The sequence below is a fragment of the Pan troglodytes genome, chromosome 5 (assembly GCF_028858775.2).
Source record: "Pan troglodytes isolate AG18354 chromosome 5, NHGRI_mPanTro3-v2.0_pri, whole genome shotgun sequence".
Taxonomy (NCBI): Eukaryota; Metazoa; Chordata; class Mammalia; order Primates; family Hominidae; genus Pan; species Pan troglodytes.
This window is the reverse complement of record NC_072403.2, coordinates 97574457-97592345: the sequence shown is the minus strand read 5'-3', so window position 1 is coordinate 97592345 and position 17889 is coordinate 97574457. Positions and strand designations below refer to the sequence as shown.

At 38.7% G+C, this 17889-nt stretch overlaps 1 protein-coding gene and 1 long non-coding RNA gene across 38 annotated transcripts in view; one reads left to right on the top strand and one right to left on the bottom strand.

The window, feature by feature from the left end:
- Positions 1 to 6027, bottom strand: part of LOC107975215 (uncharacterized) — a 32751-nt gene extending 26724 nt beyond the window's left edge. Inside the window, exon 1 of the long non-coding RNA XR_001718566.4 lies at positions 5640 to 6027. This is a non-coding gene — a long non-coding RNA (uncharacterized LOC107975215). The remainder of the gene's footprint in view (positions 1 to 5639) is intronic.
- The window catches only part of SNX14 (sorting nexin 14), a 92692-nt gene that overhangs the window by 14380 nt on the left and 60423 nt on the right, over positions 1 to 17889 (top strand). For 15 of the 37 annotated variants that reach the window (XR_010158096.1, XR_010158094.1, XR_010158098.1 and 12 more), the window contains exons 2-5: positions 10076 to 10196; positions 12079 to 12155; positions 12238 to 12316; positions 16863 to 16906. Coding sequence is in view for 29 of the 37 variants with exons in the window: in XM_016955959.4 (XP_016811448.1) it covers positions 10076 to 10196; positions 12079 to 12155; positions 12238 to 12316; positions 16863 to 16906 (321 nt within the window). In the remaining 8 variants the exon portion in view is untranslated. The remainder of the gene's footprint in view (positions 1 to 10075; positions 10197 to 12078; positions 12156 to 12237; positions 12317 to 16862; positions 16907 to 17889) is intronic. The other 22 variants (XR_010158095.1, XM_063813252.1, XM_054686129.2 and 19 more) reach the window with 3 other exon arrangements.

Here is a 17889-nt window from a genome sequence, read left to right as displayed (position 1 = left end):
GTGTTCACTCTGATGATAGTTTCTTTTGCTGTGCAGAAGCTCTTTAGTTTAACTAGATCCCATTTGTCAATTTTGGCTTTGTTGCCATTGCTTTTGGTGTTTTAGTCGTGAAGTCTTTGCCCATGCCTATGTCCTAAATGGTATTGCCTAGGTTTTATTCTAGGGTTTTTATGGTTTTGGGTCTTACGTTTAAGTGTTTAATCCATCTTTATTTGATTTTTGTATAAGGTGTAAGGAGCGGGTCCAGTTTCAGTTTTCTGCATATGGCTAGCCAGTTTTCCCAACACCATTTATTAAATAGGGAATCCTTTCTTCATTGCTTGTTTTTGTCAGGTTTGTCAAAGATCAGATGGTTGTAGATGTGTGGTGTTATTTCTGAGGCTTCTGTTCTGTTCCATTGGTCTATATATCTGTTTTGGTACCAGTACCTTGCTGTTTTGGTTACTGTAGCCTTGTAGTATAGTTTGAAGCCAGGCAGTTTGATGCCTCCAACTGTGTTCTTTTAGCTTAGGATTGTCTGGCTATATAGGCTCTTTTTTGTTTCCATATGAAATTTAAAGTATTTTTTTTTTCTAATTCTCTTAAGAAAGTCAATGGTAGCTTGATGGGGATAGGACTGAATCTATAAATTACTTTGGGCAGTATGGCCATTTTCATGATATTGATTCTTCCTATCCATGAGCATGGAATGTTTTTGCATTTGTTTGTGTCCTCTCGTATTTCCTTGAGCAGTGGTTTGTAGTTGTCTTTGAAGAGGTACTTCACATCCCTTGTAAATTGTTTTCCTAGGTATTTTATTCTCTTTGTAGCAATTGTGAATGGGAGTTCACTCATGATTTGACTGTTAGTCTGTTATTGGTGTATAGTAATGCTTGTGATTTTTGCCATTGATTTTGTATCCTGAGACTTTGCTGAAGTTGCTTATAAGCTTAAGTTGATTTTGGGCTGAGACGATGGGGTTTTCTAAATATACAATCATGTCATCTGCAAACAGAGACAATTTGACTTCCTTTCTTCCTATTTGAATACACTTTATTTCTTTCTTTTGCCTGATTGCCCTGGCCAGAACTTCCAATACTGTGTTGAATAGGAGTGGTGAGAGAGGGGATCCTTGTGTTGTGCCAGTTTTCAAAGGGAATGCTTTTTGCGCATTCAGTATGATAATGGCTGTGGGTTTGTCATAAATAACTCTTATTATTTTGAGATAGATTCCATGAATACCTAGTTTATTGAGAGTTTTTAGCATGAAGGGGTGTTGAATTTTATTGAAGGCCTTTTCTGCATCTATTGAGATAATCATGTGGTTTTTGTAATTGGTTCTGTTTATGTGATGGATTATGTTTATTGATTTGTGTATGTTGAACCAGCCTTGCATTCCAGGGATGAAGCTGACTTGATCATGGTGGATGTGCTGGATTCGGTTTGCCAGTATTTTTTTGAGGATTTTCGCATCGATGTTCATCAGGGATATTGGCCTGAAATTTTCTTTTTTTGTTGTGTCTCTGCCAGGTTTTGGTGTCAGGATGATGCTGGACTCATACAATGAGTTTGGGAGGAGTTCCTCTTTTTCTGTTGTTTGGAATAGTTTCAGAAGGAATGGTACCAGCTCCTCTTTGTACCTTTGGTAGAATTTGGCTGTGAATCCTTCTGGTCCTGGGCTTTTTTTGGTTGGTAGGCTATTAATTACTGCCTCAATTTCAGAACTTGTTATTGGCCTATTCAGGGATTCAACTTCTTCCTGGTTTAGTCTTGAGAGGGTGTCCAGGAATTTATCCATTTCTTCTAGATTTTCTAGTTTATTTCAGTAGATGTGTTTATAGTATTCTCTGATAGTAGTTTGTGTTTTTGTGAGATCAGTGATGATATCCCCTTTATCATTTTTTATTGTGTCTATTTGATTCTTCTCTCTCTTCTTTATTAGTCTGGCTAGTGGTCTATTTTGCTAATCTTTTCAAAAAAAAAAAAATCGGCTCCCGGATCCATTGCTTTTTTGAAGGTTTTTTTTGTGTGTGTCTCTATCTCCTTCAGTTCTCGTTTTCAGTATTCTTTATGTCTGATGAATATAGGGTTTTTCCTTTTTCTTTCAGATTGAAGAACTACCTTTAACATTTCTTGTAGAGTAGGTCTGGTGTTCATGAAATCCCTCAGCTTTTGTTTGCCTGGGAAAGTCCTTATTTCTCCTTCATGTTTGAAGGGTATTTTTGCTGGATATACTACTCTAGGGTGAAAGTTTTTTTCCTTCAGCACTTTAAATATGTCATGCACTTTATATCCTATGTCTCTCCTGACCTGTAAGGTTTCCACTGAAAAATCTGGTGCCAGATGCATTGGAGCTCCATTGTATGTCATTTGTTTCTTTTTTCTTGGTGCTTTTAGGATCCTTTCTTGGTATCCTTGACCTTTGGGAGTTTAATTATTACATTTCTTCAGGTAGTCATCCTTAGGTTAAATCTGCTTGGTGTTCCTAATCTTCTTGTACTTGAACATTGATACCTTTCTCTAGGTTTGGGATGTTCTCTGTTATTATCCCTTTGAATAAACTTTCTACCCTGATCTGTCTCTCTGCCTCCTCTTTAAGGCCAGTAACTCTTAGATTTGCCCTTTCAAGGCTATTTTTTCAGTCTTTTAGTTGTGTTTTGTTATTTTGTTCTTTTGTCTTTTCTGTGTATTTTCAAATAGCCTGTCTTCAAGCTTAGTAATTCTTTCTATTACTTGATCACTTCTACTATTAAGAGACTCTAATGCATTCTTCTATATGTCAGTTGCATTTTTGAACTCCAGAATTTCTGCTTAATTCTTTTAATTATTTCAGTTTCTTTGTTAAATTTATATGATAGGATTCTTTATTCTTTCTCTGTGTTATCTTGAATTTCTTTGAGTTTCCTTAATACAGCTATTTTGAATTCTCCATCTGAAAGGTCACATATCTTTGTTTCTCCAGGATTGGTCCCTCATGCTTTATTTAGTTTGTTTGGTGGGCCATGTTTCCCTGCATGGTCTTGATGCTTGTGGATGTTTTTCAGTGTCTGGGTATTGAAGAGTTATTTATTGTAGTATTTGCATTCTGGGCTTGTTTGTTTCCTGTCCTTGGGAAGCCTTTCCTGGTATTCGAAGGGATTTGGGTATCATCTACGTTTTCGGTCAATGCAGCCATATTTGCATTAAGGGGTACTGCAAGCCTAGTAACGCTGTGGTTCTTGCAGACTTACAGAGGTACCTCCTTGGTGGTCTTGGATAAAATCTGGAAGAATTCTCTGGATTACCAGGTAGAGTCTCCTGTTCTCTTCTCCCACTTTCCTCCAATCAAATGGAGTCTCTCTCTGTGCTGAGCTGCCTGGAGCTGGGGGAGGGGTGACACAAATAACCCTTTGGCCACCAGGAGTAGGAGTGTGCTGAGTCAGACCTGAAGCCAGCATAGGCGCTGGGTCTCATCCAAGGCCCACTGTAACCACTATCTGGCTACTGACTATGTTAGGGCTCTATAATCAGCAGGTGGTGAAGCCAGCCAGGTGTCCTTCCCTTCAGGGTGGCAAGTTCCCCTGGATATGGGGTGGTTCCAGAGATGCCATCCAGGAGCCAGGACCAGGAGTTGGAAACCTTAGAAATCTACCTGGTGTTTTATTCTACTGTGGCTGAGCTGGCACCTATAGCACAAGACAAAATCCTTACCACTCTTCCTTTTCCCCAGGCAAAAGAGCCTCTCTCCGTGTCAACTACCACCATAAGTCCATGGGAGTGCTGCTAGACTCTATCAATCTAACTACTACTGTCAATGTTTACTTAAGCCCAAGGCCTCCTTAGTCAGCTTGTGGTGAATGATGCCAGGCCTGCAACTCACCTTTCAGGGCAATGCACTCCCCTTTGGCCCAGGGTAGGTCTAGAAATGGCATCTAAGAGCCAAGGCCTGGAATTGGGGACCCCAAAAGCCCTCTTGGTCCTCTACCCCACTGGCCAAGCCGGTACCTGAGCTGTAAGACGACATCCCCTTTACCTTTTCTTCTGCTTTTTTGAAGCAGAAGAAGTCTCTCTTTGTAGCCGTCAGAGCAGTGAATGTGCTAGACACACCTGAGGCCGGCATACCTCAGTCTTACCCAAGACCTACTGTGTGAATACCTGGTTACTGCTGCTGTTTTATTCAGTCCAAAGTCTCTTTAGTCAGCAGACGATGAATCCTGCCTGGATGGGTCCTTCCTTTAAAGGCAGTGGGTTTCCTTCTGGCCCAGGGTGTGTCTAGAAATGTTGTCTGGGAGCTAGGGCCTGGAATAAGGGCCTCATTACTCTGCCCAGTTCCCTGTCTTCCTGTCCCTGAGATGGTATCCAAGTTGAAAGACAGAGTTATCTTTACTTTCCCCTCTCCTCTCCTCAAGCAGAGGGAAAGGGTCTCTTTCGGACCTGCAAGCTGCACTGCCTGGGACTTGGAGAGGAGTTTCACAAGCCTTACCTTAGCTGCCTTGGTAAACAAAAGAACCATAAGGAGAGAGAGAGGCAGAACAAGATAGCCAAATAGAAGGCTCTCATCATCCTCCCCACAGGATGTCTCACTAGTTCACATGCCCTCCAAGTCCACTGGCTTTGAGCCCCAGCACAGTAGTAGGACTTGCCTAGGCATTACAGTCCTTGTGGCCTAGACTGCCTTTCAAGTTTACTTAAGACCTTTCAAGTTTATTTAAGAACTCAAAGCACTTTAACCTGTGGTGTCAAGGATTGCTGAAACTCAGGTTTGGACTACTGGGATGAGTGGTTGCCCTCTGGCCAGGACATGTGTAAATGACCCCTTTTTGGGCATCGGCTAAGTTCTTCCTGGTGTTGGCAGCACTGAGTTTCAGTGCAAATTCTCACAATCACTGTGTTGTCCCTCTCTCAAGCCGTGTGCTTTCCTTTGACATGTGGCCACTTCTGGGGGCTGCAGAAAGGGTATTGGCAATTTCAGAATTGCCTTTGCTACCCTCTTCCATGCCTCTTTCAGCAATATGAAGTTAAAATCATGTACTGTGATCAGTCACCTGGTTTTTGATTCTTATGAAGGTTTTTTTTGTTTAGATAGTTGTTAAATTTGGTGTTCCTGTGGGGAGGATGATGAGAGCCTTCTATTTGGCTATCTTGTTCTGCCTCTCTCTCTCCTTATGGTTCTTTTGTTTACTTTTTTTGCTTTTTGCTTGGCTGTCATTTCATTTATCTCTGTAGTGAACAGGTATTTTTCTTGCCCATGCCCGGCACCTGGCTCTTCTTTGGGGTTGGTCACTTGGGTGATGATGGCCAGGCCATCCTTGGGTATGTGGCATGCCAGCTGTTTACCTCTGAAATCTTTTTTGTTTTAGACGGAGTCCCATTCTGTCACCCAGGCTGGAGTATAGTGGCGTGATCTCGGCTCACTGCAACTTCTGCCTCCCGGGTTCAAATGATTCTTCTGCCTCAGCCTCCTGAGTAACTGGGATTACAGGCACACACCACCATGCCCGGCTAATTTTTTTGTACTTTTAGTAGAGACGTGGTTTCATCATGTTGGCCAGGCTGGTCTGGAACTCCTGAGCTCAGGTGATCCGCCCGCCTCAGCCTTCCAAAGTGCTAAGATTACAGGCGTGACCCACTGCGCCCGGCTACCTCTGAAATCTTAAGAATCAAATATGTCACTTACTCACCAGTGTCAACTTCTTTCATTTAGTCAGTCACACTGTCCCTGCTTCTTGACATTTCAGTCTCCTGACTCTGCTTTCTTTCTGTATGTTGTCCCTCTTCTGTTGTTAGTTTACTTTCTGATGCAGTTTAGAGCCAGTCTAGCTTAGACAGATAGCTTGGTCCATCAGTCATTTCATGCAGTCTATTTCTAGTATCTTTAACTCCATCCCTTCCATTCTACTCGCCTGTCAGAATCTAAATCTGGGATCAGTGATGCTGTTTGCTTTTTTTTAGGTTCATATTCTGAAAACTGAATGCTGCTGGAAAAGATCCCACAACTGAAAGTTCATTGTCTTCAGCCTCAGTAATGTCCAGCAGTTCCCCAGGATACCCCCCTCTTCCCTTCTCTGTGGCAACTGTGTCAGAATTTCCCCAGTCTTCTAGAACCTCTGTTATTTACTCTCTGTCTTGCTACCTTTGTCATTTACTCTCAGGATCTCCTGTTTTATATAAAAGCCATTATATGGCTTTTAATTCTTGTTACCAAATCTACAAATGTAACTGCATATTCATCCTTCTATGCATCCTGTGTGGTGTTGGGAAAGAGACATTTCTCTCATTTATAACTGTTTCTTCCATTTAGATTCTGAATCCTAACAACTCCTACCTTCTGTAAGATAGTATTTACGCATTATTTCTTTTTTTGTACTTCTTTCCCTCTTGCCTCCTTTTCTCCTATATCACCATTTAAATGTGATCAGGTTTTTAATCAAAAACCTTAACTTACTCTCCCCATCCAGTTACTGTGTTAGCTCTCCTTTTATTTAGAAAGGGAATTATCTACATTTACCAATCCCACTTCCTCACCTCCATCTCACTCCTCAATCCGTTGTAGCCCTTTGCCATTCTAAAATTGTTTTTGCCTGGTTAATCAGTGCCTCTTTTATTGTGAAAACTAATGGACACCTCTCAATTTTTATTTTACAAACATTTGGTCATGTTGTCCACTTCATTTCTGTAGTTTTTTTTTTTCTGTTTGTTTGTTTGTGTTTGACCTTGCCAGTTTTTATGACTCGACCCTTGGTTTTCTTTCCAACTCTTCTAATTACTTGATTCCTTTATAGATTTCTTTTCCTCTGCCTAGTTCTTAAATATCTTATGCTCATTTCTTTTTTAACTCTGTAGATTCTCCCTGGGTCATGTCATTTATTCCTATGGCTTCAGTGATATTTATGTTGATAATTTCTAAACCTTTATCCTTAGCCCATATTCTCTCCAGAGATTGAGACTACCCAATATTTAGGTGCTTGTGGAACATTTCTGTGTAGCGTGTTTTAAAATATCTGAAACTTAACATGCCCAAAGAGAACTGATTTTTTATTTTTCTCTTCTGCTTGCTTTTATGTATTTATTTATTTAGACGGAGTCTCGCTCTGTCACCCAGCCGGAGTGCAGTGGCGTGATCTCGGCTTACTGCAGCCTCCACCTCCCAGGTTCAAGCAATTCTCCTGCCTCACCTTCCCTAGTAGCTGGGATTACAGGCATGCGCCACCATGCCCAGCCAATTTTTATTTTTATTTTTAGTAGAGATGCGGTTTCACCATGTTGGCCGGGCTGGTCTCAAACTCCTGACCTCAAGTGATCTGCCTGCCTTGGCCTCCCAGAGTGTTAGGATTACAGTTATGAGCTACTGTACCTGGCTCCTTCTGCTCACATCTAATCAACTACTTAATCCTCTTGGTTTTTCCTCCCAGTGTCTCACAAAATAATTCACTTTTTAAGATCTCTAAGTCTCTTCCCTAGTTTAGGCCATCACTGACTCTCATAGATTACTGCAACAGTTTTCTAACTAGACTGTGTGTTTCCAGTCTAGGCCATTCTCCATATTTCATCCAGAATGGTCTTCCTATTATTTAATCTAATGATATCCTTCTGAAAACTCTTGAAAATTCTTTAAAATCTTCTTAAATCTCTTAATTGTCTCATAGGTATTACTCAGGACTCTTGATGGTAGATAACAGAAACTCAGCTCACACTAGGTTTAACAAAGGGCAAGCCTTGGAAGGTTTTGTAAGTGCAGAAATAACTGGAGTGTAGCTGGGCCCCAGAAACACATGGAAGCAGGATTTGGAATACTGCCAATACTTGCTTCCCCTTCCTTTTTCTCCTCCTCTCTGAATTCTGGCATCATTCTCTTCTCACTCCGCTTTCCTTTAAGTGACAAAGCATATGGCTGTCAGTTTTATTACAGCTTCACATTTCTACTATCATGAGATGAATGAGACTGGTTGGACCCCAGTTCATGCAGTTTACTCTGTCAGTTCGTGCAATTTACTGTGTTTCAAATGCCTGTTACTCACTAGGTTGTCTCAGATGGTGTCCATCCCTGAACCAGTCAGCTGTAGGTAGGGAAGAAGATGCTATGATTGGCCTATTTTGTTGTTGTTGTCATCGTTTTGTCTATTCTTAATCCAGTCTTGAGTGAGGGAGATAGAATCTTAGGGAGATAAAAGCTCTTATTCCCATTTGAACTTCATGAATAGAGTGTAAAGAAAGAACACTTTGCAGAAGGGATTGTAGTCTCTACTGAGTCTACAAATTATTAGATCCCTACAGTGCATTTTCTTGTAAGATAATACGGGCAGTCCCTGCTTTGTCTGCTAGTGAGGGTCTGTAAAAATGATTGTGCAAGCAGAAACTGTGCAAAATGGTTTCAGTCAATGGGAAAATTACGATTGAGTTTTAAAAAATTTTGTCAAGACATTGAAAACTCTCATTGTCAGTTATAATAGTATAGGGAAATGAAAAAAATAGTAAAGTGAGTAGTACACTGTAATTTTAAACATTAGAAACATTGAGAATTAAAGTGTTTTATTTCTTTGTAAAAAATATATTAAGAGTAACTTAAACAGTGTTTGTCTTCTTCTCATCCGATAACATGGGATATGGAGCGAATATCTTTTTCATGCATGGGTGAATTACCATACTCCTAAGTTTGGATCAACTTTCAATGTTTTATCCAATGTTGTGAAATCTCCAAAAGTTCCTTTGCTGGTGTCACTTCTTCTGGGACATTTTCATCCTTGTGCCATAACCACTCTTCTCATTGTTGTCAAAAAGTTCACTACCTTTGTCTGGCTGCATAGAATCTGTTGAACAGCAGCATTGTCATCATTCCCACAGTCAGCTATTTCTTCTGTAACTTCATTTACATTTGATTTGAATTTTACTTCTTGCATTACCACTGTTCATTTCTTTGTTTCTCTTTAATATTTGTGGGCCAAAGTCCATGTTTGTAAAGTGTATTGCAAATTTATTATTGGGAGACAGGGAGGTAACACAACTCCATGGTTTCCTGTCTGTGCATGCACTGAAGAATAACAATGTGCAGTGAGTGACCAGTCACTGACAGAACTGATGTGATTGGTCCCTGATCATGATGCACATCTGTTATTTATATAGTGATTTGTGGACTGATGAGTTAGCAGAGTTTGTACTTTATACAGTTACTCACAGTTAATAAATAATACTGTGGTCATTGGCATTTGAACTGTGTTGTGGGGGACTGGTGTTATTTAGCACAATCATGGTATCTGAAATTTTTGCATATCAGAACTGTGCAATGTGAGGACTACCTGTATTAAGACACACATTGCCCATTATATCACACTATATTATTTGGCTTCTGCTTTTGCTTTTAGATTCATCTTAAGGCCTTCTTCCTTGGAAGTGTGCTCACACAGACCTAAACCCATGTGTTTCTCTCAAGTTTGAATTCCCCTGCCTCTTCTCCAGTCTCCCATACCTCTATCCTATCCTCTTCTGTTTATTTGTTCCTACTTACCCTTTAAGTTTTTCTGTAGATATTGCTTTCTCTGAAAAAACTTTTCTGTTCTTTTCAAATTTGGGTTAATCAGCCTGTGGTATTCCCATATCACACAGACTTTCTGTCGTAATATCACATGTGTGATCACATAGTATTGTGCTTAGTTTTACTTACGTATCACCACTACCAGACTGTATTTTCCATGCAGGTAGAGATTATGCAGTGCAGTTCCTCACTATATTCCCAGGGCCTACCTCTGTCTATAACAAAATAGGTGCTTAGTAAAATTTTTTTGATGTAGTGAAAAATAATCAGAATTTTGTTGGGATATGAATACTACAATATCATCAGAAGGTATTCTGGAAGAATGTAGTATAGACTAGTTAAACATAGGTACCAATTATGAAATATTGATCATTTATGCTTCCTTATCCTTTAAATGAAATATGTATTTGATAGCATACATCTTATGATTCTTGTATTTAATACATTACAAAAAATTAATCATAATTCGAAAAATTGCTTCAATCTGATATTGTAGGTGCTTAATGAATGCTTGTTAAATCAGTGAAGCGGTAACTTAGAATTAGGCATTTTCTTTGGTTGTAATAATTATTTTCATTTATTTTTAAGGTATATTCATATTTTAATGATCTTCTGGTCATTTGTTGCTGGAGTTGTCACATTCTACTGCTCACTAGGACCTGATTCTCTCTTACCAAATATATTCTTCACAATAAAATACAAACCCAAGGTAAAATTATGTATTCTTATTATTAAGAATCAATGTATATGAGCCTAAGCTGTTTATTATTTGAAAGCCTGCTAAAGCAGTGTATTTTTTTAATTTACAAAATTTGTTTTCTTTCAATTTCTTCTCTTTTTTTTTGTTTTTTTTAGGTACTGTGCTAAAAGCAGTGATTTTATTATAAAATGATTTTATTATTATTATAAAAAATCCATCTAATTTTATTTAATAATGGAAGTCTATTAGAAAATTTTCAAAATAAGATTTGTATATGTGTATGCTTTTAAGGTATACAATTCTCTTAGAGGAGCTATAAAAAGAAAATATGATACAAAAGTTTCAGAAAGTTGGAATCCACAATTTTAGGGTGTCCTCTATTAACCGTGAGGACAATAAATTAAATCAGAGGTTCTCAAAGCTGGTTGTACAGTAAATCTCCTGGGGAATTAAAAAATACAGATTCCTGGGGTGTACTACCAGATTTTGATTGAATAGTTCTGGGTTAGAGCCTTGTAATCAGTATTTGTTAGACGCTTTCCAGCTGATTCTGAGGCACAGACTGAGGAAGTTCTGGGTTAAATGATCTAATCCTATTAAATTCTTAAATGTTTGTGTGCTTCATAGAAACAGAGATATAATTAGGCAGTTTATATAACCAAAGTAATTTATTTCTGAAATTTAATGAAGGGTGGTAATGTGGTGAGTCTATCTCTGTAAAGCAAGGTTCTGGTCTGTAGATCAGGGTTTAGTGGGATATCTTTTCCTTTTCCTTTTTTTTTTTTTGACATGGAGTCTTGCTCTGTCACCCAGGCTGGAGTGCGGTGGCGCCATTTTGGTTCACTGCAACCTCTGCCTCCCAGGTTCAAGTGATTCTTCTGCCTCAGCCTTCCATGTAACTGGGATTACAGGCACATGCCACCAGGCCCAGCTAATTTTTGTATTTTTAGTAGAGACGGGGTTTTGCTGTGTTGGCCAGGCTGGTCTCGAACTCCTGACCTCAGGTGATCCACTTGCCTTGGCCTACCAAAGTGTTAGGATTACAGGTGTGAGCCACTGCACCTGGCCTAGTGGGATATCTTTAAGGCTTAATAATTCTTTGAGTTGATGTAGTATCTTGTCTTGGGTTTGTTGGTATTTCTACTCAGAGGAAACACAACTGAACGTGGTGCCCCATATTTGATCAGGAACTGTAATAGTTACCTCGTACCTTTGTCATTGAATTCAAGATTTTGGAGAAAGAGAAAATAGCTTTTTCTTATTATGCCTTTGCAGTAGAGTGTCACTTTCTTTTTTCTTTCTTCCTTTTTTTGAGACAGGCTAGAGTTGCACAGGCTAGAGTGCAGTGGCAGGATCATGGCTTACTGCAGCCTCAAACTCCTGAGCTCAGGTGATCCTCCCACCTCAGCCTCCTGGGTAGCTGGGATTATAGGCATGTGCCACCACACCTGTCTAATTTTTGATTTTTTTTTGTAGAGACAGGGTTTTACCATGTTTCCCAGGCTGGCCTCAAACTCCTGGGCTCAAGCCATCCACTCACCGCGGTCTCCCAGAGTGCTAGGATTATAGGTGTGAGCCACTGTGCTTGGCCAAATTATCACTTTCAAATATAGACTGAATTTTTTTTAAGTGATCATAACAATTGATTTTAACTTTAAGCTTGGAAATTTGGCTTAGGTATTATAAGGCATTTCATGTGGTATTTTTTTCTCTGATGGTTTAGTTTAGCCAGTATTATGTATTACAAAGAAAGGTTTCACTGTTAAAGTAGACAAAAAATGTTCTTTGAATTTATACATTGATTTTAAAAACTTCTGAAAAGTTGATTCTTTTAAATAAAGATGATATGTAAAGATGGATCTCCCCACCACCTCTCATTTTCCTTTTTTAGCAGTTAGGACTTCAGGAATTATTTCCTCAAGGTCATAGCTGTGCTGTTTGTGGTAAAGTGAAATGTAAACGACATAGGTAAGTTAAATATTTTTTTATTTGTTGATCCTTCTAATTACATTTGGATTTCAAGTGATTTAGTTGTATAATTTTTCTTTAGGCCTTCTTTGCTACTTGAAAACTACCAGCCATGGCTAGACCTGAAAATTTCTTCCAAGGTTGATGCATCTCTCTCAGAGGTAACTGATTTAATTAATATTATTAACAGAAAATGTTAAATGCCTGTGGAAAAATTTTCCAGAATTTTTAATCAAAAAATTTAATTATGGAGCATCTTAATACATGTCACTTAAATCAGTTCTGAGTTAGGCAGTTGATTATTGCAGACTAAACAACTTGAGTAGTAAGCTAGAAATGTTTTTGAATCTCATGTTTAATTTAGACATTTTCAGCTAAGGAAAGCACTGGTTTACCCGAAACAGTCATAAAGATGAAAACAGTCATCTTTATGATAGCGCAGCAGAAATATCATTTTGTAATTCCAAAAGGAACCCTGGACTGCAAGGAGCAAATCAATATATAGCTTACTGAATTATGACCCCAGTTTTGACACTAACTGAAGGGTAGAGTAGGGAATGGGATATTTTTCAGTATTTCTGCATAATACAGGAATGGAAAGCATGTTCTCTTATCTTTGTTATAGTCAGATTTTATGTGTATCTTTTTGGTAACATGTTTTAGTTGTTTTAAAGACTTGTCTTCTCAGTGGATTTGACAAAACACTCAAGTCCTTGAAGGCAAGGAATGGACTCTCATTTGTTCCTAGCACCAAGTATCAGGTCACGTATATTGTTGGTAGCTGATCAAAGTGTATTGAATCAAATTGGATGTTAATTAGTTGAAGAATAGCATCTGAATCCCACTTAATTGTTCTTTATCCCATTTTGTATCCTGCATAAAAGCCCATTAAAATTTGGCATTTTTTTCTTTGCCTCTCTAAGGCCTTTTTTTTTTTTTTTTGAGATGGAGTCTTGCTCTGCCACCCAGGCCGGAGTGCAGTGGTGCGATCTCACCTCACTGCAACCTCTGCCTCCCGGGTTCAAGCAATTCTCCTGCGTCAGCCTCCCGAGTAGCTGGGACTGCAGGCGTGCACCACCACGCCCGGCTATTTTTTTTTCTTTTGTCTTTTTAGTAGAGATGGGGTTTCACATGTTAGCCAGGATGTGGTCTTGATCTCCTGACCTCGTGATCCACCCACGTCGGCCTCCCAAAGTGCTGGGTTTACAGGCGTGAGCCACCATGCCGGGCCTCTAAGGCCTTTTTCATCTTCAAGATACCCTGATTTAAGACTTCTGTCTAATATGGTAGCTCCTAGCCACATGTGGCTATTAATAAACACTTGAAATGTGCTAGTCCAAGTTGACATGTGTTCTGTGTATAAAATATATAGTGGATTTTGAAGATTTCGTAAGAAGACTTAGTAAGAAAAGACTTAGAAAAAAGGAATGTAAAGTTTCTTTTTTTTTTGAGACGGAATCTTGCTCTGTCACCCAGGCTGGAGTGCAGTGGCATAATCTTGGCTCATTGCAACCTCCGCCTCCCGAGTTCAAACGATTCTCTTGCCTCAGCCTCCCAAGTAGTTGGGACTACAAGCGCACACCACCACGCCCAGTTAATTTTTGTATTTTTAGTAGAGACAGGGTTTCACCATATTGGCCAGGCTGGTCTCGAACTCCTGACCTTGTGATCCACCTGCCTCGACCTCCCAAAGTGTTGGTAGTATAGGAGTCAGCCACTGCGCCTGGACAAGTATCTCATTTTTTATATTGATTACATGTTGAAATGATAATATTTTGGATGTGTTGGGTTAAATAAAATATAAAATTAATTTTACCTGTTTCTTTTTACTTTGTAAAAAATGTAGCTACTAGAAAATTTAAAATTAATGGGTGACTTACATTATATTTCTGTTGGAGAGTGCGAAGTTCAGATCTGTTGAAGAAAACTTCTAACAAGAGTATTATACATGTCTTTGACATGTCATTCATTCATAAAAATGAAAGGACTTGTATAAAACCCTTGCTCCAGTACCTGGCACATACTGGTGCTCAGTAAATATTAGCTCTCACATTTAAAAACATATTTTGATATCTTATAGGTAGGAACTGGGCTAGGCCCTAGTGATTAAAAGTGAAGATATGGTCCCTTTCTACCAGTAACTTTAGTCTAGAAGTAGAGGCAGGCATATAAACAGGTAATCACAATATAATTTAATGCAGGCAATAATGGAAAAAAATTAAGGTATATAGAATTAGTATAGAGGAGAAGTTCATAACTATTGAGAGGGAAATCAGATCGGAGAACTAGAGGTTTGCCAGACTAATAGTGTGGGAAAGGGTATTTCAGGATTTGAGTAGAGCTTTCAAAAGGAAAGAGAGGCTTGAAACAAGGTGGGATGTTCAGCAAACTGGAGAGTAAAATGTGAGGGAGGATGTGGGCAATGAGGAAACAATATTCTAGTAGCTAATATTTAATGATTTACTTACTGTATATTAGGCATTGTGCTAAGCTCATTCTTTATTTCATGTAATCTACGTATAACCTATGAAGTGGGTACTATTATTGATAATTTTACCAAAGGTAAATGAAATTTAGAATTTTAATAATTTTCTCAAGTTTCATATTTGGTTGATTACAGAACTCAATAAAAAACTCAGGTCTGGTTAAGTTCTTAATCAGGATTTTATATGGCCCTTTAGAAATGAGACTATCAAATGACTTTAAGGGCTATGCTGATGGAGCTTAGATTAATTGATTCTGGAAGTCAGTGATTTTCTTGAATTTTCACATGTGACTCATAGGGTACACTGGGAGTGAAAAGTAAGTGATGCAGCTGCTGCATGCCAGCAGGTCCCCTTCAAAATCAGTGCAATTTATACCTTTCTTATTTTCATATATTCAGGTTTGATATGTTGAGGATTTCATGCAAGAGGATGATGTGGTCAAATGTATGTTTTAGGTTACTTTGGCAACTCTATTTAGGATGGAGGGGAGTGAGCTTGGAAGCAGGGAGTTGAGAGGCGATTGCTGCAATATAAGGGGTAAGAAAATGAGTACCCGCTGGGCGTGTTGGCTCACGCCTGTAATCCCAGCACTTTGGGAGGCCGAGGTGGGCGGATCACCTAAGGTCGGGAGTTCGAGACCAGCCTGACCAAATGGAGAAACCCCATCTCTAGTAAAAATGCAAAATTAGCCGGTTGTGGTGGCACATGCCTATAATCCCAGCTACTTGGGAGGCTGAGGCAGAATTGCTTAAACCCTGGAGGTGGAGGTTGAGGTGAGCCAAGATTGCGCTATTGCACTCCAGCCCAGGCAAGAAGAGTGAAACTCCGCCTCAAAAAAAAAAAAAAAAGAAAAGAAAAGCACTACTTAGGATATAAAATCAGTAGGACTTGGTGATTGGCTGGATGTGGGGAATAAAGGAAGAAGAAATGTTTAATGATAACTCATTCTAGTCTGTTCTCTCTATCCTATTCATTGTTATCCCTGTTTATATGTATTTTCATTTCCCAACACATATAAACAATGCTTAGTTTTTGTACTAAAATGTCTAAATTATTATTCACTTAATATTTAAACTAGAGAATTCACAAACTTTATTATTGCTGCCATAGAAAATATATGATCTGATTTTGGAAGCATTAGATTAAATATGTCGTTTTGTTCCTTCCCTACTGCATTTGTAAGTTACTGCCCAGTGTTGCAACTCCTTGTAAAAATTATGACATACTGCGACACCCAAATCCAAGAAATGGAAGATTTAACACCCGGGGTTTGTTTTATTTTGTTTTGTTACTTTTTCACTTATATAACTTACGTACTGATTTGAGTGTACAGGTAAAATTTTCGCAAAGCGAACATATGTGTGTAACCAGCATTCAGATCAGGAAACAAAACGTTACCAGCATCCCAGAACTCCCCTTTGTGTTCCTCTCTAGCCACTATACTCCCTTCAGAGGTAACCACTAACACCTAATTTTGACCCCTTACATAAATCTTAGCTGCTTGTTTCTTCACTGTATTCTGAAAATACTGACTTATAAAGTTAGGAATGGAAAGGACTAACTTGCTCTGTTTCTTCTTTCCATAGCACGTTTTTGGTTCAGTTAAGCTTCAGAGTCAGGAACAATTTATTTAACTTTTTGTTTGATTATGGGAATATTTAGAAATATGTGCATGTCATTCTAATAATAAGTTTTTCTATTTGTGGAATTTTTATGATTTTCCAAGTGTTTTCTCATATGTTTTCTTTGATCCTCATTCACATAAGGATGAAATATACATTTTGTCATGTGAAAGTATTATATTACTGTCGTTATTTGTTTTTTGTTTTTTTGAGACACCCAGGCTGGTGTACAGTGGCAACATCTTGGCTCACTGTAACCTCTGCCTCTCAGGCTCAAGCGATACTCCTGCCTCAGCCCCCCAAATAGCTGGGAATACAGGTACACGTCACTACACCCAGCTTATTGTTCTGTTTTTTGTAGATACAGGGTTTCATCATGTTACCCAGGCTGGTCTCAAACTCGTGAGCTAAAGCCATCCACCTGCCTTGACCTCCCAAAGTGCTGGGATTACAGGTGTGAGCCACTGCTCACCGCCTACTGTCACTATTTGTGATAATAAAATTGTTTCTTGGTAATGTTACATATTCCCAAATGGTACCATTTATTTTCCAAAAACTAATTAATTTTATTTTTCTTTAAAAAATAATTGTTTATGCAGGTTCTTGAATTAGTGTTGGAAAACTTTGTTTATCCGTGGTACAGGTATGTTCTTTCTATAAGATCTTTTTTTCTGTGATACAGTGAATACTATTAAGTTAAGCATGCTAATGACATGTTTTTCATGTAGACCAGGATTTCTCAACTTTGTCATTGTTGACCTTTTAGCCAAAATAATTATTTGTTGTGGGGGCAGTACCGTGCATTACATGATAATTAGCACCCCTGACCTCTCCCATTAGATACTAGTAACAGACATCTCTGCCACCAGTTGTGACCAATAAAAATGTCTTCAGAGGTTGCCAGATATGACCTGGAAGGCATAATTGGCCCTAGTTAAGAACCACTGATGTAGGCATCAGTCAATTAATAATTTGGTGATAGTAAAGAGGAAGAAAACTTAGGCTGTGTTTTGAAAGAAAAGTAACTTGTAGAATTCCTTATCACTCCTAAATGTAGTGATTTAATAATTTTGTATACAGTTTTCACATTTGAAATAATTGTACCTTTTGGAGGGGAATCTGTATTCACATATTTCATTAAATTGAAAGATAGCTTCAGTACTTTTCCTGGAGAATTAATGGGTTTTTTTTCCCCAAGTACCTTTGTTTTTGGTGTATGCCATGTACGTGCAAGGGCCTTGTGCTTTTGAAGATACAGAAAATACTTTAGATTTGACAGAAATCTATTTTGAAATTAGAGAGATCCAACTTATATCATTTAATAAATACATATTTTCTTAAATAAGCATCATGTGTTTAATAGATATTTGAACACTTATACCTCCATGGCTTATACATATGATGTTTAATGACATCTACCCTGATTTTATATTGATTCAGTATATTTTGAATTTTCTTTTCTTTCTTTTTTTTTTCTTTGAGATGGAGTCTTGCTCTGTTGCCTAGGCTGGAGTGCAGTGGCGCGACCTCAGCTCACTGCAACCTCCACCTCCCAGGTTCAAGCAATCCTCCCACCTCAGCCTCCCAAGAAGCTGGGATTACAGGCGTGCACCACTATGCTTGGCT